General features: G+C 40.2%; 1 protein-coding gene across 1 annotated transcript in view; it reads right to left on the reverse strand.

The window, feature by feature from the left end:
• Positions 1 to 7,616: 7,616 nt before the first annotated feature.
• LOC124605682 (E3 ubiquitin-protein ligase parkin) overlaps positions 7,617 to 25,908 on the reverse strand; it is a 57,451-nt gene continuing 39,159 nt past the window's right edge. The window contains exons 7-10 of the mRNA XM_047137538.1: positions 14,657 to 14,782; positions 8,678 to 8,762; positions 8,196 to 8,316; positions 7,617 to 8,033 (exon numbers count right to left, since the gene is read on the reverse strand). Of these exons, the coding sequence (XP_046993494.1) occupies positions 8,207 to 8,316; positions 8,678 to 8,762; positions 14,657 to 14,782 (321 nt within the window). The 3' untranslated portion in view covers positions 7,617 to 8,033; positions 8,196 to 8,206. The remainder of the gene's footprint in view (positions 8,034 to 8,195; positions 8,317 to 8,677; positions 8,763 to 14,656; positions 14,783 to 25,908) is intronic.

The raw sequence follows: 25,908 nt of genomic DNA on the forward strand, positions 1-25,908 counted from the left end.
GCGGAAAGACTTACCTTAGGGGGAAAAAAGGACAGGTATACACTCGCACACACACACATATCCATCCGCACATACACAGACACAAGCAGTTTCTTCGTGGCAAAGTGATATTTCCAGCAGAGAGTACGAGTGTAGGACAGTAAATCTTTGACGAGGGCTGTTTGGTTGAATCTGGGAGTGGGGCTGAAGGTGAGGCCTTTGGATAGGACAGAGGTTTCGGATTGGGAGAGAGGTTTGGAGGAAAGGTTAACTACTGAATTAGGGTGTTGTGGTTACAGATTGTGTTGATTGGAATTTTGAGGTTTTGGAGGGAGTGGAGCTGGAAGCGGGAGACTGAGTAGATGGGAGAGACTGGGTTTGTGTGCAATGAGAGGAGGTTGAGGTTTGCTAGAAAGGTTGTGAAGGGTGAGTGAGTTGCCTTTCCGGAGGTGGGAAACCAGGAGATTGCATAGTTTTTTAAGGTGGAGGGTGGCATGCTGTTCTAATTTGCGGTTGGCCTGTAGGAGGATGCTCTGAACAGCCGGTGTGGATGTGGGAGAGGAAAGATTGAGGACTTTTAATAAGGACAGGAGTTGACGGGTGTGTTCATTGGCTGAGTTGATGTGTAGGTGAAGGATTAGGTGGGTGAGGGCAATGGATTGTTCAGTTTGGAACTGGTATAGGGACTGATGGAAAGAAGGGTTGCAGCCAGAGATGGGAACTTTAAGTGTGAGGCCTTTGGGGGTAATGCCAAATGTCAGACAAGCCTGAGAAAATAAAATATGGGAGTGTAATCTGGCTAGGGCAAAGGCATGTTTGCGGAGCAAATGTAAATAAAACTTAATGGGGTCGTTGTGGGTGTGTTGTGAGGGTGACGTGGTATTAGAAGGTGGAAAGTGTAACATGAGGCTGAAATGAAAATGAAAATAAAAATATATGATAGAAGGAAACATTCCACGTGGGAAAAATTATATATAAAAACAAAGATGAGGTAACTTACCGAACGAAAGCGCTGGCAGGTTGATAGACACACAAACAAACACAAACATACACACAAAATTCAAGCTTTCGCAACAAACTATTGCCTCATCAGGAAAGAGGGAAGGAGAGGGGAGGACGAAAGGAAGTGGGTTTTAAGGGAGAGGGTAAGGAGTCATTCCAATCCCGGGAGCGGAAAGACTTACCTTAGGGGGAAAAAGGACAGGTATACACTCACACACACGCACATATCCATCCACACATACAGACACAAGCAGACATATTTAAATATGTCTGCTTGTGTCTGTATGTGTGGATGGATATGTGCGTGTGTGTGAGTGTATACCTGTCCTTTTTCCCCCTAAGGTAAGTCTTTCTGCTCCCGGGATTGGAATGACTCCTTACCCTCTCCCTTAAAACCCACTTCCTTTCGTCCTCCCCTCTCCTTCCCTCTTTCCTGATGAGGCAATAGTTTGTTGCGAAAGCTTGAATTTTGTGTGTGTGTTTGTGTTTGTTTGTGTGTCTATCGACCTGCCAGCGCTTTCGTTCGGTAAGTCACCTCATCTTTGTTTTTATATATAATAAAAATATATGGAGAGAGATAAAGGTGAACTACAAAGCAACTGGAGATCTGGTGTGAAAAAAAGGCGAAAAAGTGTTGGTTAGAGCTGGGCTATGTTGATCCTGTGGTGAACTTGTGTAGGTAGACAACGATGTGCATAAAGGTTAGGTGGTTGTGTTGCCGCCAAAACACGTTAAAGGGTGGAGAAATTCGGGAAAATTTCGAAAAAACTATGTGTAAATGTATTAAAAGGAGTGGTTTTGTGGTGGCAGATTATGAAAATGAGGCTAACAATTGTCTGACAAAGAAATAATGACGTTAAAACCTGTGGGAAGCGGCTAAAAATGATCAGTGATGTGAGAAAAACCGAAATGGAAATAAAGCAAAAGTTATTAGGACTAGCCGAAATGGTTGTTTAATAGGTGAAAGGAACTGTTTAACTAGAAACGGTGGATTTTATAGCAGCGGCAGTGTTGAAAGCGGAAAAAAAAAATTTTTTTTTGGTTATGGTTTGGAAGTGGGTTACGTATTATTGAGTATATATCGGCGGGATAAAATTGTATAGTAGATTACGGTAAAAGGGAGAAGGTGAATACAAAGTGAAACTACTGGCAAAATCAGAAAGAGAAAATAAGACGACAGAAAAGATTTCGAAATGCAACAGTGACAATAACAAACGTAATTGTTGGGTTCAAATTAATGATATGAATATAATAGAGGGAAACATTCCACGTGGGCAAAATATATCTAAAAACAAAGATGATGAGACTTACCAAACAAAAGCGCTGGCAGGTCGATAGACACACAAACAAACAGACAGACGTATTTAAATATGTCTGCTTGCGTCTGTATATGTGTGGATGGATATGTGTGTGTGTATACCCGTCCTTTTTTCCCCCTAAGGTAAGTCTTTCCGCTCCCGGGATTGGAATGACTCCTTACCCTCTCCCTTAAAACCCACTTCCTTTCGTCTTCCCCTCTCCTTCCTGATGAGGCAACAGTTTGTTGCGAAAGCTTGAATTTTGTGTGTATGTTTGTGTTTGTTTGTGTGTCTATCGACCTGCCAGCACTTTTGTTCGGTAAGTCACCTCATCTTTGTTTTTATATATAATTTTTCCCACGTGGAATGTTTCCTTCCAAGTTGGTTTAACTGAGAAATTCATCAATGGAGTAGGAGGAGTTGACCACCAATAAATCCTTTAGGCCTCTCTTAAACTGAATTTCATTGGTTGTTAAGCTTTTTATGGCTGCTGGCAAGTTATTGAAAATGTGTGTTCCTGAATAATGCACACCTTTTTGTACAAGACTAAGTGACTTTAAACCCTTGTGAAGATTATTCTTATTTCTGGTATTGATTCCATGAATTGAGCTGTTGGTTTGAAAAAGTGATATATTTTTAATGACAAATTTCATTAAGGAATAAATATATTGAGAAGCAGTAGTTAGTATACCAAGTTCCCTAAACAGGCTTCTGCAGGATGTTCTTGAGTTCACACCACATATTACTCTTACTGCACGTTTTTGTGTGCAGAAAACTTTAGCTTGGCTTGATGAATTACCCCAAAAAATAATCCCACATGACATTATGGAATGAAAGTAAGCATAATATGCCAGCTTTTTCATTTTTATATCTCCTATGTCTGACAAAATTCGCATTGCAAACAGAGATTTCTTAAGACGCTTCAGCAGTTCTGTGGTGTGCTCCTCCCTGTTGAATTTATTATCAAGCTGTAATCCCAAGAATTTAACACCGTCCACTTCTGCTATCTTCTTGTCATCGTATGTTAGACATATACTCGTGGGACACCCCTTACAAGTTCTGAACTGCATGTAGTGTGTTTTTTCAAAGTTTAGTGACAAAGAATTGGCCAGAAACCAGTGATTAATGTCCAAAAATATTTTATTAGCTGATCTTTCTAAGACTACACTTGATTTGCTATTTATTGCAATGTTTGTATCATCGGCAAACAAAACGAACTTGGCATCTGGTAATTTTACTGATGAAAGGTCATTGATATACACAAGAAAAGGTAAGGGCCCCAAAATGGAACCTTGTGGGGCCCCACATGTAATTAGATCCCAGTTGGATGATGCCTGATAGCTTGATAAATGTCTCTTCCCTAATAACTCCCTTTGTTTCCTGCCAGATATATAAGATTTGAACCATTTTGCAGCATTTCCTATTACGCTATAATATTCTAATTTACTTAAAAGAATATTGTGATTTACACATTCAAATGCCTTTGACAGATCACAAAATATACCAGTAGCCTGCAATTTTTTGTCTAATGAATTAAGCACATTTTCACTGTAAGTGTAGATAGCCTTCTCTATATCAGAACCTTTTAGAAATCCAAACTGTGACTTTGACAGTATGTTATTTGAGATAAGATGGTTATAAAGCCAACTGTACATTACTTTTTCGAAAATTTTTGAGAATGCTGGCAACAGTGAAATTGGACAGAAATTTGATGCTATTTCTTTATCTCCCTTCTTAAACAGTGGCTTATCTTCAGCATATTTCAGCCATTCAGGAAATATTCCACTGATAAACAACTGGTTACACAGATAGATAGCTTAATATGTTACTTAGCTCAGAATCACATTCTTTAATTAACTTTGTTGATATTTCATCATACCCACTAGATGTTTTTGATTTTAAAAATTTTATGATGGACATTATTTCTGTCGGGGTAGTGAGGGTCAAATTCATATTATGGAAGTTACTTGAAATGTCTGGTCTGAGGTATTCCATAGCAGCATCTACCGAACCTGACAACCCCTTTTTTTCAGTAACAACCATACACATCTGTCACCAATGTATCATTTACTCTTAATGCTATTTGTTCCTCTTCATGTCTGGTTCTACCGGTCTCCTCCTCCACTATATCCCATATTGTCTTTATTTTGTTATCTGATATGACTATCTTTCCCTTGTAATATATTTGCTTTGACATCCGTATTACAGTCTTTAATATTTTGCAGTATTTCTTGTACTGTGCTATAGCATCAACATTGGAACTGTTTCGGATTGACAGATACAGTTTTCTTTTTGTTTTACAAGATACCCCTATTCCTCGAGTAATCCATGGCTTCTTTGTAGACTTTGGTCTAACCTTGGTAAGTTTTGGGGGAAAACAGTGTTCGAATAAGGTAAGCACTTTATTAGCAAAAGTGTTATATTTTTCATTCATGCCATGAGCACTGTAAACATCAGTCCAGTGAATGTCTCAGAGGAGTGTCCTAAAATAACCAATTTTTGGCTTATTGATTACCCTCTTGAGCTCAGATTTAACAGATTTTATATCCTGTTCAGTATTAACATTTAACAGAAGGAACTGCATGTCATGGTCTGAGAGGCCATTGACTATTGGTTTTGTAATATAATTTTGTTCATTGGACTTTTCTATAAAGATATTATCAATGGCTGTTTATGAGCAAGTGGCTACCCTAGTGGGGAACTTAACAGTGGGAATTAAGTTGAATGATAGTGTTACTAACTCAAATAAGTTCTTATTGGGAGAGTCTTTAAGGAAATCTATATTGAAATCACCAGCAACCACTATTTCTTTATTTTTGGTTGTTAAACGGGCCAGTACAGCTTCAAGGTGGTTTACAAACAGATTAAAGTTACCTGCAGGTGCTCGATATACGCTTAATATTATGAAGGATTTTTTGTGAAATTCTAATTCTGTTGCACATGCTTCCATATGCTGTTCTAGGCAAAATTTATGAATGTCTATGTTCTTAAAGTTATGACAGTTCCTGATGAATGTGGCAACTCGGCAACTCCTCCTCCTCCATTTCTGATCTACAAAAGTGAGATGCTAACCTAAACCCTGTAAGACTTAAAAGTTCTATACCAGTGGTCACATGATGTTCAGAGAGGCAGATTATATCAGCTGGGTTTGAAGACTCTAATTCATCTATGCAGATAGTTAATTCATTAATTTTATTTCTCAGTCCTCGAATATTTTGATGCAATAAAGATAGCTGACATTTCACATTGACTAAGTTAAAATTGGGCAGAGTTAAAATATCTGCTGACTGCTGAAAATTCTTAACCAATAGCTTTTTCTGCTGATGTAATAAGCTGGAATTATATTTTTTGATTTCTTTCTCAAACTGAAGGTTTGTCTCAGTTCTAACCTTTCTTAAAATTTGCTTTCTATCTGTCATCCCTACCCTAAAAAAGGGTCTTTTCTGAACCCTATAACCACTCATGACAGTGCCTCACCCCTTTAACTTTCCAGCTATTTCTCCAGCCAATTTACCCTTCCCCTTCCTTTTGAGGTGAAGGCCATGCCTAGTATAATCCCACCTACTGAGAGAATCAACAGGAACCACACCAATGTGTGACCCTGCACCCGACATAAGCAGCCGTTCCAGCTCCAAATTAACTCTCTTGACAGAAGAGTTCAAATGAGGTCGGTCATGGAGCCCAAGAACAGATACAAACTCAACACTAGTATGCTTCGATGCTGATGCAATCTTCGCCAGGTCACACTATATACGGTACCCAGGATCTCTGTTGACATGCCATGGTTGATATGGTCCTGCATCCATGTCTAATAGAACTAAAGCACTGTCTCTTATGATATCAGAGTAAATATGTTGTTGAATCATTTGCATTTATAAACAATCTGGACTCTGAAACCCACCATGCACCATGTGCAGCAGGGTATATAATGCAGCAATTGTCGCAGGTTTGTGGCTACCACGGGCCACCACCATGTAGCCACAGTGACCACAGTTATCAGCTGGTGCCACATTCTGCCATCACTGCTGGCCTTGACACATTGTTATGACCACTTGGTTAGCAGTCAGGTGTGTTACCAAAATCCACAATGCTCCTGTAACACTGTCGGGGGAGTAATGCAGTGTCTGGTGTACCTTCATGTCAACACACCTGACTCTGGCGGGTACAAGTTGTGGCCATACAACCTGCAAGAGGCATCAAACTGGTGGCTGCTGCATAGCGGGCAACTGTCATGTGGCCCAGAGAAGCATCACTGCTCTACCACCGTCTGCTGGTGCAGCTTTCATCATTTGCCATCCATTGGGGCTGCCCTCCGTATGGACCAACATCAGCTCTGATGGGCAAAAAAATCAAACAAGGACCCTTCTAGCCACCGACCTGCTCAGCGTCTACCATTGCCAGGTGCAGCTAGCCAGACATCGGGCCAGGGTTTGCTTTCTGGAGGCTACAGGTCTTCTCACCAATAGCTGCTTCGTGCAAGTGGCATTTCTGTGCTGGCCTGCAATGTCAGCACCTTACTTAGCTCTACCACTGGTCAGGAATGTGTACCTCACAAGGTCATTCTGCTTTTGGGCCATTCTGAGCCAAGCTGGCTGTCGGCGAGGATATTACACGCTGCCACTAAGGACCACGGGTACAACATCCACCCTGTCTGGGAATTAATTGGCTCTCTGATCTCTGCTGTACCTGAGAAATAAACCTGACAGTGACTCAATGTGCTTGGCTCCCACTAAAGAACACACTTGCTTGGGGTGAATGGGTCATAACCGCTGCCCTGACAAGTCTACTCCTGTTCACTATTATGCACCTCTGGGATTGATGCTACCCAGCACTGTTGACAGCATTACACAATGTAAGTTTCCGTGTCCTGTTCCAGTCATGGGTGATACATGGGTATAAACCTAACTTCTCTCATTTCAGGATCATGGTCTCATTTTCTGTATAGAAGAAATAAATTTAATAACAATATCAAATATGGTAAATGCAATCTTAATTCCAATACCTCATTTGACATGGTGGTCAGTACTACACCTTCCTCACAAAAATAACACATCTATTTATACCTACAAATTCTGTTTCACCATTAGCCCTTCATTCTGACACAGAACACTTGACACTGGTGAAAGTAGAGGAGTAAACTGAAAGAAATTAAGGGCTACCATAAATAAAGCAATGACCACAATAAATAAAAATAATTTCTTGGTATTCAGAACTTACATTTTTATCATGTATGGAAAGCAAATAATGAATTGTTAAAGTGACAATAATCACTTTAAAGATAAAGTCGCGTGTTAGTTCAATCTGTAAGATTTCTTGTTACATTTCATGTAAAGCTACAGACATGCAGATATTTAGTAAATATCACATTTTATTTTCAGCTCCTCTTTAATGAAAGAATTGTCAGTCTTGCAATTATCACAGGAAAATTACAAATATTTTGTTTTAATGGTACATTAACATTGACAACACATTTCTGTTAATGTAGAAGTTGAAAAAGAGATACAAGGACAAACAATTTTACCATTATTTTAATTTCTTCAAAGTAGTAAAATAATATAAATATTTGTGTACTGGGTATCTCTATTTTTCTGATACAGGTAGTACTTTGACTTCTACCAAAGAAGTCAATAAAATGAAATGCAATTTTCCAGTCATATAATAACTTCTGTCCATCTCTCAGAGAGGGTTAAAATATGTTTGATAATCACAACTGAAGACACACTAAGGATATGCACCATAAACACTGTATGGCACCTGAAAATAAAATAACTTAATTATAAAGCATGTGTGCCCATAAAGTAAGTACATATAGAGTTATTCAGGTGATTATAATTGTAAAAGGCTCTCAAAAGTATTTTCTAAGTCAATTAAACTAACCAGCATTCTACTGAATTACATTAAAATGCAAAAATATACCTGTTGAAGTGCTATCCAAACCAATGGTTTCCCATACACTCTCTTGACCATGGAGTTTGGCAGATCCAGCACCAGTGGAAGCCACAATTTGGCCTGGTGCAAACCATGTGCATGCAGCCTCCTAAAACATAGTTTTGAAATGAATCTTTCTGAAACTGACCCCAGTAAAATCACTAACAAAATGTGAACATGTCAGATATATGATCAACATCCTTAGGTAATTTCAATTACTTAATTAAACACGAACGAACTCATACTTAAGTTGAAAATTATCATTTCTCTCTCTCTTTTTTTTGAGAAAATACAAATAACTATCTCTTATGTACAGGCAGGACATCTATTAAAATGTTTTAATTTCTTGGAAATGATGAATCAATGCAAAGACTTAAATGTCACAAATGAACAAACATATTTATATAACAATATATTTAATTTAAAAATTAAAAATACCATGGCTAAAATAAGACAAAAAGGGTACATACCATCTCTCTCAGTAGGTGTACGACATTTTGGGCAAGGTTTTGTTGACACTTTTATAACAACTTTGCTTGCTTCATCCCACCTTGCCTGTGAAAAGCATGCTCATGTTAATGCATTGAAATACTTAAGATAGTTTACAGCAAGCATTTTTAAAAAGAAACTGTTTGGATTGTTATCATTTCAAGTCAACTAGTCCTTGGTCAGTGCATAGCACTTTACCTCAGTCCGGCTCCACTGAAAAATACCAAGCCCTGGTAACTAACTATAAGAGGCCAGGTAACTAACTATAAGAGACCAGGTAACTAACTATAAGAGGCCACATCAATCAATCGCCCTGACTATTTCACTGCAACTACTTTTTTTAAATGGCTGCTCCCCCGTATTGAGGCACTATATCTTAGTCTGGCCTTTAATATCTTAATCTGGCCTTTAAAAAGATACCCCTCCAATGGGGTTGCATCTATTGTACACAAATCTGTATCATTTATGCATGCAAACATTGCTACCATGGGTATAGCCATGGTTCTTCTTACAATACATGTATCTAGTCAGTGACTATATTAAGCACTTTAATTCTTTCTACACTGCATTTCACTGACTCTTTCCATCCACTAGCTCATCTAGCTGAAAGTAAAAGGAAGCTACAGCTTTTACATTTCCTGGGGGCATGCAATTCTACTGTATGGGCATCATTCTGGATAAACTACTCCAGAGGTAAAATAATTCCCAATTTTTTTTTTTTTTTTTTTTTTTTATTTACTTTCATTCCAATTGATCCGTAGTGAGGAGGTCCTCCAGGATGTGGAACATGTCAGAAAAACAACACTACATGACAAATATTTAAACTAAAACAAATAAGCTAATGTACCATTCCACAGGTCCCAAGTGGAATGATCGTCATTTTTTAATGAACACTAAGAGTCATTTTACAAATACTATTGCACTGAATTTAAAATAAAAAAGTTTTATATTTATTTATAAGGTAAGAAACATGTAATACAACTACTGTAATACTTATTTACAATGAACACATTACTGCACTGAAATGGTGCAGAAGTTAGATTATACTTACACACACACACACACACACACACACACACACACACACAAATTTTCAGTGAACACATTACTGCACTGAAATTGTGCAGAAGTTATGTTGTACTTATATACAAATCAGTTGGTTTTCCTCAGAAATTCATCAATGGAGTAGAAGGAGTTGGCCACCAATAAATCCTTTAGGCTTCTCTTAAACTGAATTTCATTGGTTGTTAAGCTTTTTATGGCTGCTGGCAAGTTATTGAAAATGTGTGTTCCTGAATAATGCACACCTTTTTGTACAAGACTAAGTGACTTTAAATCCTTGTGAAGATTATTCTTACTTCTAGTATTGATTCCATGAATTGAGCTGTTGGTTTGAAAAATCGATATATTTTTAATGACAAATTTCATTAAGGAATAAATATATTGGGAAGCTGTAGTTAGTATCCCTAGTTCCCTAAACAGGCTTCTGCAGGATGTTCTTGAGTTCACACCACATATAATTCTTACTGCACGTTTTTGTGCCCGGAAAACTTTAGCTTGGCTTGATGAATTACCCCAGAAAATAATCCCATATGACATTATGGAATGAAAGTAAGCATAGTATGCCAGCTTTTTCATTTTTATATCCCCTATGTCTGACAAAATTCGCATTGCAAACAGAGATTTGTTAAGACGCTTCAGCAGTTCTGTGGTGTGCTCCTCCCAGTTGAATTTATTATCAAGCTGTAATCCCAAGAATTTAACACCGTCCACTTCTTCTATCTTCTTGTCATCATATGTTAGACATATACTCTTGGGACACCCCTTACAAGTTCTGAACTGCATGTAGTGTGTTTTTTCAAAGTTTAGTGACAAAGAATTGGCTAGGAACCAGTGATTAATGTCTACAAATATTTTATTGGCTGATCTTTCTAAGACTACACTTGATTTGCTATTTATTGCAATGTTTGTATCATCAGCAAACAAAACTCAAATCTCTGAGTGGGTTTTATTCTGAATGATATTGACATCAGAAAAAAAAACGACATTGGGTGTTCTAAGGGTTGGTAGGATGGAATATTGCTTACATTAATCTTGTAGGTATGTTACATAACTTGAAAATATAAATAAATTGACTGATGTTAGATGATGTGGGAATTAGTGAACGGGACTGGCAGGAAGATTTTTGGTCAGGTGAGTACAGGGGTATCAACACAAAATCCAATAAAGGTAATGCAGAGGCATGTTTAATAATACTCAAGAAAATAGAAATGAGGGAAAGTAATTATGAACAGCATACCGTAAGAAGAAAATAGGGATGAGGGTAATCAGTTATGAACAGCATACTGTAAGATGAGTCAAGGCAGGCACAGTAGCACAAGTATATATGCCCTCACTCTGGAAATAAGATACATGATTCAGTGTGTTAACTGAGGTGAAAATTCAGTTGTGACTGGGGACTGGAATTCAATACTAGGACAAGGAAGAGACGTAAAAATAGCAGGAGAACATGAACAAGGTGAAAGGAATGGGGAAGCTGCATGACAGAATTTTGCACTGTGCAAAATTTAATCATTGCTAACATTTGGTTTAAGAATCATGAAATAATCTTGTACAAATGGAAGACACCTAAAGACATTTGAAGGTTTCAGACAGATTACATTATCACCAGAGAGATATTTAGATGAAGAGTTTGCCAATAATATATTGTTAATGAACTGCATATCAAAGCTGAAGAAATTGCACAGAAATAGGGGAATGCATAAGTTGATACAACCAGATGTTATTGAGAATTTCAAAGGCAGCATTACGCAATGACTGACTGGATCAAGTGAACGTAATACATTGACAGACGAATCAGTGAAGGCAGCAGTGGACAATCTAGAAAGAAAGAGACATTAACAGTGAACGTAAATTTCAGAAGTCTTTACCGGAAATTTTTTGTCTGGAATCTAGAGTTATATGGAAGGAAAACATCTAAGTTAAATCATACAGATAAGAGGTTAATACAAGTTACTAAAATATGGTGCTACAGAAGAATTCTTACAATCAGATGGGTAGATTGGATAGCTAATGAAGATGTTCTGAAAGAAATCACAGATGGTTGGGTTGTTTTGGGAAGGAGAGACCAGACAGTGAGGTTATCAGTCTCATTGGATTAGGGAAGGACAGGGAAGGAAGTCGGCCGTGCCCTTTCAAAGGAACCATCCCGGCATTTGCCAGAAGCAATTTAGGGAAATCACGGAAAACCTAAATCAGGATGGCCAGATGTAGGATTGAACCGTCGTCCTCCCAAATGCGAGTCCCCTCCTCGCTCAGTGAGAAATCACAGCGTAAGGAAATTTACGCACAATTTTATTAAGTGTATGCAGGTTCATTAGTTATGGAAATAACAAAACAACTGCACAGAATAGACTAGCTTGAAGATGATGTTCAGTTTGTGGGTGCTTAACTGCGCGCTCATCAGCGCCCCTAGCTTGAAGAGCTGTATACAACAGTTTTTTTAGAATTAAGCTGACAACAAAAATAACAAAAATTTTAAATGTGAATAATTTAGTTCAGGCTTTAGTGTGACTGTTATTGATATTGAATGAAACAACGAGTTTACTGTTACTGGTCACTGTTTAGTTATATCCACAATGCATTTCAATGGTTTAAAACTGTGTCATTAGGTGGATTTATGTGTGTTAGTACGATGTGTGTGTCTGAAACTAACAAAGGAGCATGTGACGATAGCAGGGGAGGGGGGAGGAGAGAGGGGGGGGGGGAAGAAAGAAAGAAATATCACTCAGAAGCAGTGTTCTGCAACACACCATAATACGAGGATGTGTAGAACAATGGAACCATAATAAGTGATTAAAATGGCATGGAGGTGGTTTGCACATGGGCCCAACAGCACCCTCTTTTGTGTGACTAGACAGGTCAGTTTTACGCAACATACTGTTAGTGCAGAGCTATCATATGAGATGGAAATGTGTAACCAAGTGCAACCATATCTCACTGTCACCAAAGGGTGAAACATTGACATATGAAAGCATTCAAATGGGGCAGAATGACTGGCCTCCGGTAGCCAGGTCTGTCATTCCATGACACTGGGGATTGTACAGGGAATGCTGCTCCAACTGTGAGACATACATGGAACCATTGCAGAAAGAGGGCTGTACACAGTGCTGACACCACAATGTGACTGCAGTGTGAGATGACTGCCATCGTGTCCGCTTGGCCCTAATGGACAGAACAACTTCATCCGCAGCATTGGCGCGATGCTGGAGCACCGCAATGGGTGTGGAAGTGTCTGTATCAATGGTTTGACGCTGTCTTCTGCAGGCAGCCCTGGTGGCACACATGCCATTATGTCGGCTTCCATTAACCAAAACCCACTAATGTTACAGAGTGCAATGGGCATGTGAACATGCTGAGTGGCAAGAGGTAGTATTTCCAGATGAATCCCACTTCAACTTGCTCTACAGTGATTGGCGCACATGTGTTTGAAACCGCAATGGTGAATGCCATCAGGCAAACTGTATTGTTGAGCCGCATTGTTGACAAATGCTAAGTGTGATGGTTTGGGACATCATGCCAGTAACACGTGATCTTGTCTCCTATGTCTTAAGGTAATCTAAACACAGGGTATACATGGACAAAGACAAAAAAATTCTTAGATTTTCCCCGGTTATAAACACACTTACTCCCGGCTGAAAATACACTTTTTCCTTGTTAAGTGACAGTACACTTTCCTCCGGAATAATCCTTTGAATGGCTGTGGTTTTATACATTGGTGTAGATTTTCCCCGCACTTTAGAAAATGATATCGGGGGGGGGGGGGGGGGGGGGAGTTTTGGAAAGATCTTTGATGTGCAGCAACAAGTACGCTGCATATTTTTGTATTACGAAAGTATAAATGTGAATTTCACCGAACACCACCTGTTGCTTAACGAAGCATTGAAATCGACTTAGTTAAAGCTATGTTCTTCTTTTGAAATGAGCTCTAAAACACTAAAAATGATATATTGGAAATTTATTTTTTTAAAAAAGTAGTTACAAGTATTGCAGAGAAACAATTATTGTCTATCACTTGTAAAATAGTAAAAAACATTTTTAGTTGTTTGGATAATTGACTTGTCATGACATTCTTGTCTAAGTGTGTGTGTGTGTGTGTGTGTGTGTGTGGAGTGGGGGGGGGGGGGGGTTAAGAAGAAAGTGATGTGTTATCCCCCTCCCTCTCCAGCATAAGGTAGTTGTGACCTTGAGCAAGCATTTCTATTTTAGTAAGTACGTGTTTGTTTTGGGCTGTATATTGTGCAGGAATTTTTGTTTATTTTGTGCATGCCATTAGAGTGAAAGTGGAGGCAGCATATCTGCAAGGCAGAGGCAATGGGCACTTGGATTCCTGCACTTGGAGATACTTGCTCAACGGGACAGTCATTCTATGAAAAAGCCGCCTCATCTCGGAGATTCGCTGTGGACCACAGTACCTCACTGCACAAGATAATGGTCAAGTAGTCAGTTTTCAAGGGAGACTCGGAGAAGACAAACAGAGCTAAATGACAAAGGCATATATGTATTGTGAGCTTTGTTCAAGTCATATGCTATAGTAAAATCTAACATGGAATGTATATAAAGGAGGTAAAATACATATGCGATAGAGAAGCAGAACATGAATTTACTTCTTAGTGACTGGTGTTTTGAGATTTTCAGCTGGCATCGACCTGGCACCTTTGAGAACAGAGTCTGCCAGCAGCAACCACAAAAATTGTAGCCTACATAGTCCACAATAATACGACACCAAAACAACAGAACATGCATTAACATTACACTGTCCAAGATAATACTAGTCATGAGATCAAGTGGTTTTTTTCTCATATAATTATAGTTTGTAATTATTACAGGCAGTGAATATTACGATAAACAGTGCTGCAGTAATTTTCTTTCACAACTCCAAAATACAGAATATCATGTACCTGAGCAGCTCTATTTGGATCCACACTATACTGACAATCACCAATGTTGCCTGCATTTCCACTCTCGCCATCTATGACACAATCACCAATATGGTAACCTTGCAGGCACTGACGGCAGAAGACAAACTGGAAAAAGAGGCATTATGTTAACATCAACAAAATGTCATTGAATCCTATAGTGTAATATTATATTTAAACTGTGCAACACACAAATTTGTAACATTTGTAAGAGGGCACTTTAGTGCTTCAAAAGGAGACTAATATCACTGAGTGTTAACTGTAATGACTTGATGTTTTAGCTTTTGCATGTGTTCATTCCTTGCTGGTAGGTATTTCTGAAACATGTGAAGTTTTATCAATTTGAAACAAATACCTGAGAGCTTTAATTGTATAATGCTGATATTTCAACTTAAAAATGTATTAATTCTTTACTAGGAAGTATTTCAGGAAAATATGAAGTTTGTTCAAAAGTGCAAAACTACATTCATTCACTAAGAAGACGGAAACTCAAGTCTTTCAAAACATGTTCTTTGTTAACATACACACAGTTTTCCCAGAAATTTCAATACTGTTTTAAACACTTTTGGAAAAATTTTCATTTGGGCCATCATGTTCTGCATGGGATACAAAACAGGACATAATTCCACATGTGCGAAGGTATTCTATCACTGCATATGTAATTTCAAGCTGCAGTCTCTCACATTCCAACCTGGTAAGGTTGTATCAACAGTACTGTAACCCTACAGTTTACCAAGATACAACATCATCCAGTGTTAGGCGCTGTGTACAGCATGAACACAAAGTGCTTAGCATATATTTATTTTATATGCTCTTATTTTAGTTTTGTTACCTTTCTACACATATCACACATCTGCCAATTTATGTCTTAAGTCTTAAATGAACATGTAATACTTTGAGAGAACTCTACGTCTCATGCATATATCGCATATATTGAACACTTTGTAATATTTTGAACAGTCCCACAATACATTTCTTCTATGGTTAAACTGTCAGCAATCAATGTCAATTCAACAGTAGCAATAAAAAATCTTTTACCAAATCTAATTTTGGGCTATGAAAGACGTGAAGGACAAACCTATATAAATCAATGATAATCTAGTCCGAAATATAAACTGCCTGGCAGACAGGTATTTTTTTTTTGCCAGAACCTCAACTCTAGTCACAAATCCACTTCGTTTGGGTCTCCTCAGTTCAATGAGCTACTATCCTGGATGTTGATTTTTAACTTCTGGAATTTCACAAAATCCTCTGTTGATATGAAACAGTCCCTCAAATTTGTTAACTGGCACACACTCCATGCCAAATGTCCCTACCTTGGAATAGTGGTACCCAGGTGGGATAGGAAACAGAAATTACCTCAATATGCTAACAACATTTCTGTGGTCTTTACAGATGGACAGTATCTCCTCCAACCAGTCCAAAAAAAAATTTTTCCCATGCTATTTCTTCCAGTGACACTAACAAACCCGTGACACTGCAAAGCAACATCTTTTCAAATCAGTAACTTACACTGATCAGCCACAACATTATGATCTCTGCCTACCAAGACGTTGGATGCTGCCTGGCGGCGTTGCGGGCACATGAGGTAACAAAAGTATGTACACAGAGCAGACACAGATGGGGGATCACCTAGCAAAGATATGGGCTGCAAATGTGGAAATCCATTGATATAAGTGACTTTGACAAAATGCAAATTATTATTACCAGAGCCTGTGAATGAATATCTCAAAAATGGTGAAGCCGGTCGCATGTTCAAGTGCTACTGTCACGACCATTTACTGAAAAAGGTAGAAGGACAGTGAAACTACCACTAGGCACTAAATGGTTGGCATCCACAACTGCTGACAGAATGTGAGGTTCAAATATTTGTCTGCTCTGTAAAGGAGGATAGATGGTGATCGGTGGCATCTCTACCAAAAGAGCACAATGCTGGTGCACGCACGAGTGTTTCGAAGCACACCATTCATCGTACATTGCTGAACATGGAGCTCTGCAGCAGACCACCCCTCCGTGTTCACATGTTGACCCAAGGACATCATAAATTATGGATGGATGGAGATGTTTGTATGGGTGAATGACAGGAAGGTCTTCAGCATCCATGTGAAAACTGATTGAGACAAGTGTCAGTAAAATACACAAAACAGGAAGACAAAACAGCATGTAAAACACAGGTAACAAAAGTTGGAAAACTAGGTGTGTACCCGCACAGAAGCAAGGACCGAAGTATAGCGTTAGCATCAAAACATTAGACAGAAAGAAACTGGTATAAGGAGCTAAAATAATATGGGAGATGGATGTGGCTGGCTGACTTCAAGATTAAGAAAGGAGGAGCCAGCCACTCTCCAACACACTAAAACCTTCAGCCTAAAGGTTTGGGCCAGAGTCCAGACACATAAGAAAACTTTAAAGCCTTAGTTACACTTGTCTCGCCATCAGCTAAAATAGAGGGCAGATCCCCACCAATAGTTGCTTCTGCCCCTGCATCACAGTATAAAATGCACTCTGTTAAAATACGGCGAATAGAGATGTGCGTGCCACAAGCATCACAAAACGGGGGATCTCTTGACAGAGTAAAAAGCTGTGTGTGAAAGGGCAGTGCCCAATTCTAAGACAAATGAGGGTCACTTCATCCCGCCCGAGCAAATGGCAGGTGTTGACCTCACCAACCGCAGCTTATTGGCCATCACTGCCAGCCATTCCTCATCTCACAACTGCATACACTTCTTGTGTAGTGCAGAAATGACAGCCTGCAATGAAATAGGACACTGTGCCACATTCTGTCTTCTGTAGGCCTCCTTTGCAGTCCGATTAGACTGTTCATTTCCCTGTATCCCTACTTGACCTGTCACCTGCTTACTATGCTGTTGGAGCAAGTATAGTTGGTCATATATCAGCTGGACCAACTCCTCAGCAGGGTACAGGTTGCGTAAGGATTGTAAGGCACTAAGGGAACAGGAGCAGATGAGAAAACGGTTGCCCCGAATATGACGCATCAGCTCCAATGCCTTCAGGATTGTGTGGAGCTCCATTGTGAAAATGGTATACTCTTCAGGAAGGCAAATCTTGTGACATGGTCAGGGAACCCTGCACAGCAGCCAGGGGAATTCTCTTGTTTGGAGCCATCAGTTTTAAACTACTGTGAAACTGTGATGCTTATCTAAAACATCAAACAACAGAGATTGGTATGTAAAATCCAGCATACTATCTTTCTTAAAATTAGTAAAATCTAAAATAAGTCTGTGTTTCTGGAGGAGCCAAGGTGGAAATCTGTTCCAACCTAGACATAAAACATTAAGACGAGCCACACCCATTTTTAAAAGGCAATCCTGTGCGCGAATCCCATAGCGCCTCATTGCTCGTTGCCAGTTATGAAAAAGCCCTGCCAGTAGAAGCCGAGAATAGGTATGGTATGCAGGTGTGTATGGTATGGACAGTGTTTTATATACTTGGCACGAGTAGCCGTCACCTGACATGAAGTAGTGGTTCACCAGCCTTTGCACAGATACTTGATATGGGGCTTGTTCTGAATGCCCCAGTGGCCAACCGAATCCCTTCATGGTGCACCATGCCATCGCAGACCAATACACCATGCACCCATAATCAAGCTGAGATTGCACAAATGCCCTGTAAAACTGGAGCAGACAAGTCCTATCGGCTCCACATGTACTGTGGCTAAGACATTTTAAAATACAGAGAGCCTTAAGTGACTGTTTCTTTAGGTTCTTAAGATGTGCCAACCATGTTTACAGTCAAATATGAGACCCAGAAACCTCACTGTGTCTTTAAAATTAAGAACAGTGTCCTTCATCCACAACTCAGAAAAGTTTAGAATGGAATGAGAACAGTTAAAAAGAATGCACACAGACTTCTTGGTTGAAAACTTAAATCCAGTCTTCTGCACCCCTCCATCCAAACATTGAAGAGTTAGTTGCAACTTACGTGTTGCCCTTGCAAGGCTGGAAGAAGAGCAAAACACAGAGAAGTCATCCACAAACAACGAACAATGAACAGGACTTTGCACTACTAATGTAACACTATTAATAAGTATGGCAAAGACATTCACACTTAAAACACTACCATGAGGGACACCATTATCCTACTCACAGCGATCAGACAGGACATCACCGACTCGGTATCGAACATACCACAGCAAGATAAAGGACCAAATAAAAATGGGAAGATAACCACAAAAACCTCATTCATAAAGTTGCTCTAGGATAAAATGCTGTAATATTGTAGGCCTTCTTGATGTCAAAAAATATACCTAGGTGATGCTGGTGCAGGAAAGCCTGTAGTATAGCCACCTCCAGGAGGGCCAGGTTATCAAAAGTGGAGCGACACCTCCTAAACCCACAGGGTGAAAGTGTCTACGGAGTTGCCTGGATTCTAAGATCCAGACAAGGTGGCGGTTGACCATCTGCTCCAAGGTCTTTCCCTTGCAGCTAGTGAGAGCAACACTAAGATAATTACTCGGACATGTTTGGTCTTTCCCAGGTTTTAAAAGAGGAATCAAAATGGCCTCACACCACGAGTCGGGAAAGTGACTTGATGCCCAAATGGCATTGAAAAGTAAGAGGAGGATATCTTTGTGTCATCTGGTGAGGTGCTGCACCATACTGTAATGGATTCTGTCATGACCAGGGGATGTGTCACGAGCCGCAGACAATGCAGAATCCAGCTCCCACACAGAAAATGGGCAGTTGTAATCTTCATCAGAGGTGGACCAGAAATCCAAATGGTTCCTCTCAGCAACCACTCTATGGTGCTGAAAACCTGGATCCTGACTGGTGGTTGCAGCAACTGTAGCAAAATAGGCCACCACCGTCTGGGCAATGTCTCGTGGATTGGTTTGGAAAGTGCCATTCCCCACAACAGCAGCCATGGAGCACCTACCTCCTCTCCCAGAAATTCTCCTGATGGTCTCCCATACAACAGAACTCTTTGTGGAATGATTCATAGTGTTCAGGAACCATTGCCATGACCTCTTTGTGCTCTCTCGAATAATCTGGCAACACTTTGCCCTCACCACCTGAATGGCCCCAATATTCTCTACAGTTGGCTGACACTTGAACTTATGCAGAGCTGCACACCTAGTCTGATTGCCGAGCGGCATTTGTCACTACACCAAGGGACAGGTTGCCTCTTCTGTTGTCCCATGAACTGTGGAATGGATGCTGCAGCAGCATGGTGGATCATTTTGGTAAAATGTTCCACCCATGCTTCGACTTTGGCAGAATGTTAGAACTGGGCTAGATGCCTGTAAAGTGTCCAATGTGCTCTACTGAGCACCCATCATGGCAGTTTCCTTTCGGGTTCCACCCTGTCTGGCAAGTGGATCCAGATCGGGAAGTGATCACTGCCGTGCAAGGTGTTGACCACTTCCCATGAGCCATGTGAGCAATGGCTGGAGAGCAAAGCAAGAGACTGATGGCAGAGAATGATCCTGTTGCAGTGCGGAAATGCGTGCTCTGTCTCTTATTTAGCACACGATGACATGAGACGCCTATGAAATGCTCTACCCCTGGGACAGGTATTTGCAGAGCCGCAATCACCACAGAAGATGAAGGGGTGGGCTAGCTGTGTATGAAGGCCGTTTAGTGCCTCTTCGTCAAGCACATCATGCAGCAGTAAGTACAGGCAACATATTGTCAATGGATGATGCACGTACACTGATATGGCCAATGTTCGTAAAGTCATTGTAAGGGAGAGAGGCGAAGAGTGGTAGTCGGTACTGACGAAAATACCTACTCCTCCTCTAGATCTCTCTCTTCATGTCTTACTTTTTGTGGAGAACGTAGCCCTGAGGCTCAGGGTGTATGATGTATGGAAATTAGTCTCCTGGAGACATAAACACAGTGGTCTACCCTAGGACAATAGATGATGTTCCTCCACATGCATCCTGAACCCCCTGCAAATTCCACTGAAGTATGGGAGCCATCTATCGTGGGGGGTAGCACCTTCATCCTGTCTCTCCACCGGTGTGGGGAGACTGCAGTGGGTGGAGGTTCAGTTGTGGGGCAAGATGATTGCTCCACACAGACCTCATACTCCATCAGCTCTGGGGAAGAGTCAGATGAAACATCAGGTAGAATCACATCAACATGGTTGGATTGTTCATGACTTGATTTTACCTGCTGTTGTTGCTTTACAGTAGCTTCTCAGAGTTTTGTGGGCTTTGCTGGAACTGGAGTAGGAGTGGTAATGGCCGTGCTGGGCTTCTGAACAGCCTCAGCCATTAGAGGTGCCTGGGGCTCAGCCACGTTGGCCACTGTGCGTTTTCCTTCAGTTGTAGGGGGGGTGGGAGGCTACAGGCTCTGGAACACTTGCTGCCTTGCAAGTGCACTGACACATCCAGGTGTTAGTGCCAACACTTGCCATCCCTGTTCGCATAGAGGCATCAGCTTTCACAGTAGACTTCTGAAGCATTGACGCTTGATGCAAAAGATGTAACAAATGTGGGAGGCTGCATGGACTTTTTGGTCTCACCATAGGGCTGGCTGTTTTTATTTCCTGTACTTTGTATTCCTCTAGAAAGATTCTGCAGTCCCTACTCCAAACAGGGTGGTGCCCAGAGCAACTGATACATTTGGCTGGAGATGAGCAACCAACTCCTTCGTGAGCAGCCTTACCGCAGTTGCCATATGTCGCTTGTCCTTTACACCCTACGGTTGTATGCCCAAAATGCAGGCATTTGAAGCAGTGCATTGAGTTTGGGACATACAGCTGTATGTTTAGGCAAAGGAAGCCTGCCTTGATATTATCTGGGAGTTTGGGGGTGTTGAAGGTAAGAATGAAGGAGTCAGATTTTACCAGTTTTCCATCCACCCTTTTCATAATGTTCTGAACATCCACAATTCCCTCTGGAGCCCACTCACTCTTCAATTCAGTAGATCAACGAGGTCCCTACATGATACAATGCTTTGCTGAAGTTCAAAGTGCTGTGGAGCTTTGTATCGATGGCATACTCATCCTGCCACTTAGCACTCTGTAGGTTACTTATTGGGAACTGGATGCTTCAACCAATAACATCTCCTTTTGCAACTGCTTTACAGATTTTAAAGCGGCGGCTTTTCCTTCTAAGCCTTTCTGGATGTAAAAAGGCAAGACTTTCTCAAAACTTCCTTCTTTCCTTTTTATCATTAAAAACACATACTGATTATTAGCCTGTGTTCTGTTACTCTTCACTGCTGTGTGCTGCCTTATTCTCGTGTCTACCCGAGCCCACTTATTAGTTGGGACGTTAGTACCTTCCAGCGGCCTAGTTTCCACTGGGAGAAGTAAAGGAAGATTGCAGAGGATCCATTTTGGTCCCATGAGCAGCTAGGGAAATAAGGGTCCACTTGGACAGAGCCCCGCATGCCTGAGTAAGCCTTATGCAACAGAGGTTTGGCAGGTTCCCCAGAGGTTGCCCACTAACGACTGTTCCACCTCAACAGCCACACATCCCTTCAGCGTGCAGCACACCTTGCGACTGAGGTTTTCTTTTATAGAGGTTTACTCAGTCGTCGCAATCCAGGTGGCCAAGCCAAGATCTCCATTCCCTGAAACACAATGTTCCACTGCCATGGCGCACGGTGGTCACTGAAGCAAGCCTAGAGCTTATGGTGACAAGGGACTGGCGGAGTTTACCAGTCCCCAGCTCAGGAATCCTGAGGTCGCCAAGCCTGTACCCAGCAAATGAGTGCTGAGCCCCTGAGGACATCAATTATGACTGCAGTGGGCATGGGACCATCAGGATTTGACCGCTGATCAATGGAAACGTGTCGGCTTTTCGGATGAATCACATTTTTCCTATACTAGATCGATAGCCATCTCCATAAACGCCTTCATCGAGGTGAACGGTGGCGCAAAACATGCAGCACGCCACAGATGCAGGGTGGTGGAAGCAGTGTTACGTTACAGAAGGCGTTCTTCTGTGCTTGCATGGGACCTGTGGTAGTAATCAAAGACAAGCTGACAGCTGCATCCCTTCACACTAGAGGTTTTCCCTGATGGTGATGTCATCTTTTGGAAGTATAATTGTTCATGTCTTGGAGCCGGAACCATGCTACAGTGGTTTGAGGAGCATTATATTGAACTCACATTGATGTCTTGGCGACCAAATTTGCACTATCTGGGTCGCAAACAGATGCCATTATGGCATACGCATATCAGTGCCCCATTATTCAGGCAAATTACATAATCTGTGCATAGACATCTTATGCCCCATACCTCCATAAACGTACTAGCACTCTGATGGACCCCTGATACACAGAATCATTGGTGTATTTCATTCCAAAAATGGACAAACAAGCTGTTAAGCAGGCAGTTATAATGTTTTGACTCATCACTGTATTTTAAAAAGGCTTCTGTGCAACTTTTTATCATGCCACGAAATAAGATGAGAAGTAACACACCCAACACCGTACCCCCATCCCCTGAGTTGTAATCAATTACATTACGCTACATGAGTACTCGTTCAATAGATCATGAATATTACATTTTGTAGTGATGTAGAATGTGTCAGTTTAAGATAAGTTTTCTTTACACAATATAATAATAATTTTTTTTTACAGTTGCTACTTTGTATCTAAAAATTCATATTTTGAGTCGAAGGAGTTGACATTAAGAAATTCTTTTAATTTGTTTTTAAATACTGGTTGGCTATCTGTCAGACTTTTAATGCTATTTGGCAAAAGACCAAAGATTTTTGTGGCAGCATAATTCACCCCTTTCTAAGCCAAAGTCAGATTTAACCCAGAATAGTGAAGATCGTCCTTCCTTCTAGTGTTGTAGCTAAGCACCTTGCTATCATGTTTGAATTGGGGTAGGTTGTTAATAATAAATTTCATGAGTGAATATATTTATTGCGAAGGTATTGTGAATGCCCCAAGTTCCTCAAATAAATGTCTGCAACGTGATCTTGGGTAGGCTAACTATTATCCTGATTACATGCTTTTGTGCAATGAATACCCTTTTCTCTTAATGATGAATTACCCCAAAATATGAAGCCATATGAAAGCAGAGAATGAAAACAGGCATAGTAGGCTAATTTACTGATAAGTTTATCACCAAAATTTGCAATAACCCTAATAGCATAAGTAGCTGAACCTAAACATTTCAGCAGATCATCAATGTGTTTCTTCCAATTCAATTTCTCATAAATGCACACACTGAAATTTGGAATATTCTGCCTCGGTAACAGATTTCTAATCAAAGTCTATATTTATCAATGGTGTTATGCCATTTACTGTACAGAATTGTATGTACTGTGTTTTCTCAAAATTTAGTGCGAGTCTATTTGCAAAGAAGCACTTAATAATTTTATGAAAGACATTATTTACAATTTCCTCAGCTGATTCTTATTTGTTGTGTATGATTACTATACTTGGATCATCAGCAAAAAGAACTAGCTTCGCATCTTCCTGAATATAGAGTAGCAAGTCACTAATATACATTAAAAACAATACGGGACCCCAAGACTGAACCCTGTGGGACACCATTCTTGATACCTACCCAGTTAGAGGACTCTGCTGAGTTTCGCAGAATGTCTGTACTGTTAATTTCAACCTTCTACATTCTTCCAGTTAAATATGAATTAAACCATTTGTACACTGTCCCACTCACACCACAATACTTAAGCTTATCTAGAAGAATTTCATGATTCACGCAGTCGAAAACCTTTTGAGAGATCACAAAATATCCCAATGAGTGATGTTCAGTTATTCAGAGCATTTAATGCTAGATCAGTAAAAGCACATAGAGCATTTTCTGTTGAAAAGCCTTTTTGAAAACGTAACTGACATTTTGTTAGAACTCCAACTTTACAAATATGTGATGCCAGTCTTGGAATACATTACGTTTTCAAACATTTTGGATAAAACTGTCCGAAGTGAGATTGGGCAAAGTTGTTAGCATCAGACCTATTCCCTTTTTCATGCGCTGGTTTAACAATAGCATATTGCAATCTGTCTGGAAAAATGCCCTGTTTCAGTGAGCCATTACATATGTGGCTGAGAATCCTACTTATCTGCTGGGAACAAGTTTTTAGTACTCTGTCAGAAATCCCATCAATTCCATGCAAGCTTTTCATTTTGAATGAATTTATCCTCTCCCTAATTTCAGTAGGTGAGGTGGGTTGAATTTCAGTTTTATCAAATTGTATAGGTATTGCCTCTTCGAGCTGCCTTGCATTTTCTAATGAATAGCTGGATCATATTTTCTCTACAACACTTAAAAATGATTATTAACATGTTTTCTACTTCTGACTTTCTATTGACAAACTTTCCATTGAGTTTGATAGAAATACAATCTTCCTGTGCTTTCGGTTGCTCTCTTTGCTTTAAACAATATTCCAAATTGTTTTAATTTTATTATCAGAAGCGCTAATCTCAGGCATAATGCACATACTTCTGGACTTTTTAATAACTTTTCTTAATACAGTGCAATAGTTTTTATAATGTTTCACTGTTTCTGGATCATTACTCCTTCTTGCTATAAGATACATTGCCTCGTCAATGTTTACACCACTGCTACTCCTAACCCTGCATTCCATAGGTCATTCTCCTGTGGACAAGCAAGTGCTCGACTTGCTCTACACGAAACATCCAGCATCTCCAACTGCATTCCACTCAGAGTTAATTCCTATTCAATCAAAGACATTACCACACAAGAAAACAGCTATGTCTAGTACCAGCTGTGCTCAAAGTAATGCAAAGTCTTCCGTGTGAGTGTGACAACTAAATAGCTATCAAAGAATGGAAAATCCAGGATGGAATGTGACAATATTATGAAAAGGAAAGTTGCCACACACCATATAGCAGAGATGCTGAGTCACAGAGAGGCACAACAAAGAGACTGTCGCAATATAATCTTTTGGCCAACAAGGCCAAAGCCTTTATCGAAAATAGATCACACACACACACACACACACACACACACACACGACTACAGTCTCTGGCAGCTGAAGCCACACTCACACTAAATAGCTATCCATCAGATAAATACAACTGCAAAATTATGCCTAAGAACACAGTTGTCCATCGGTTGCTAAAAATAAAAACCACCTGCATTGGACTGTACAGGAGATAACTTTCCCTCCATTATACCCTCAATTCTTCCAATTCCTGTGGCTTCTATTTCTGCTAGCTACCATGCTCAGATGCTCAGTCATGTCTTTCCCACTAGTTACCGAAGTTCTCGTCCCTTGCTCACACTTTCCTCTCTCATAATCTTCCACCTTACTCTTTTCG

The sequence above is a fragment of the Schistocerca americana genome, chromosome 3 (assembly GCF_021461395.2).
Source record: "Schistocerca americana isolate TAMUIC-IGC-003095 chromosome 3, iqSchAmer2.1, whole genome shotgun sequence".
NCBI lineage: Eukaryota > Metazoa > Arthropoda > Insecta > Orthoptera > Acrididae > Schistocerca > Schistocerca americana.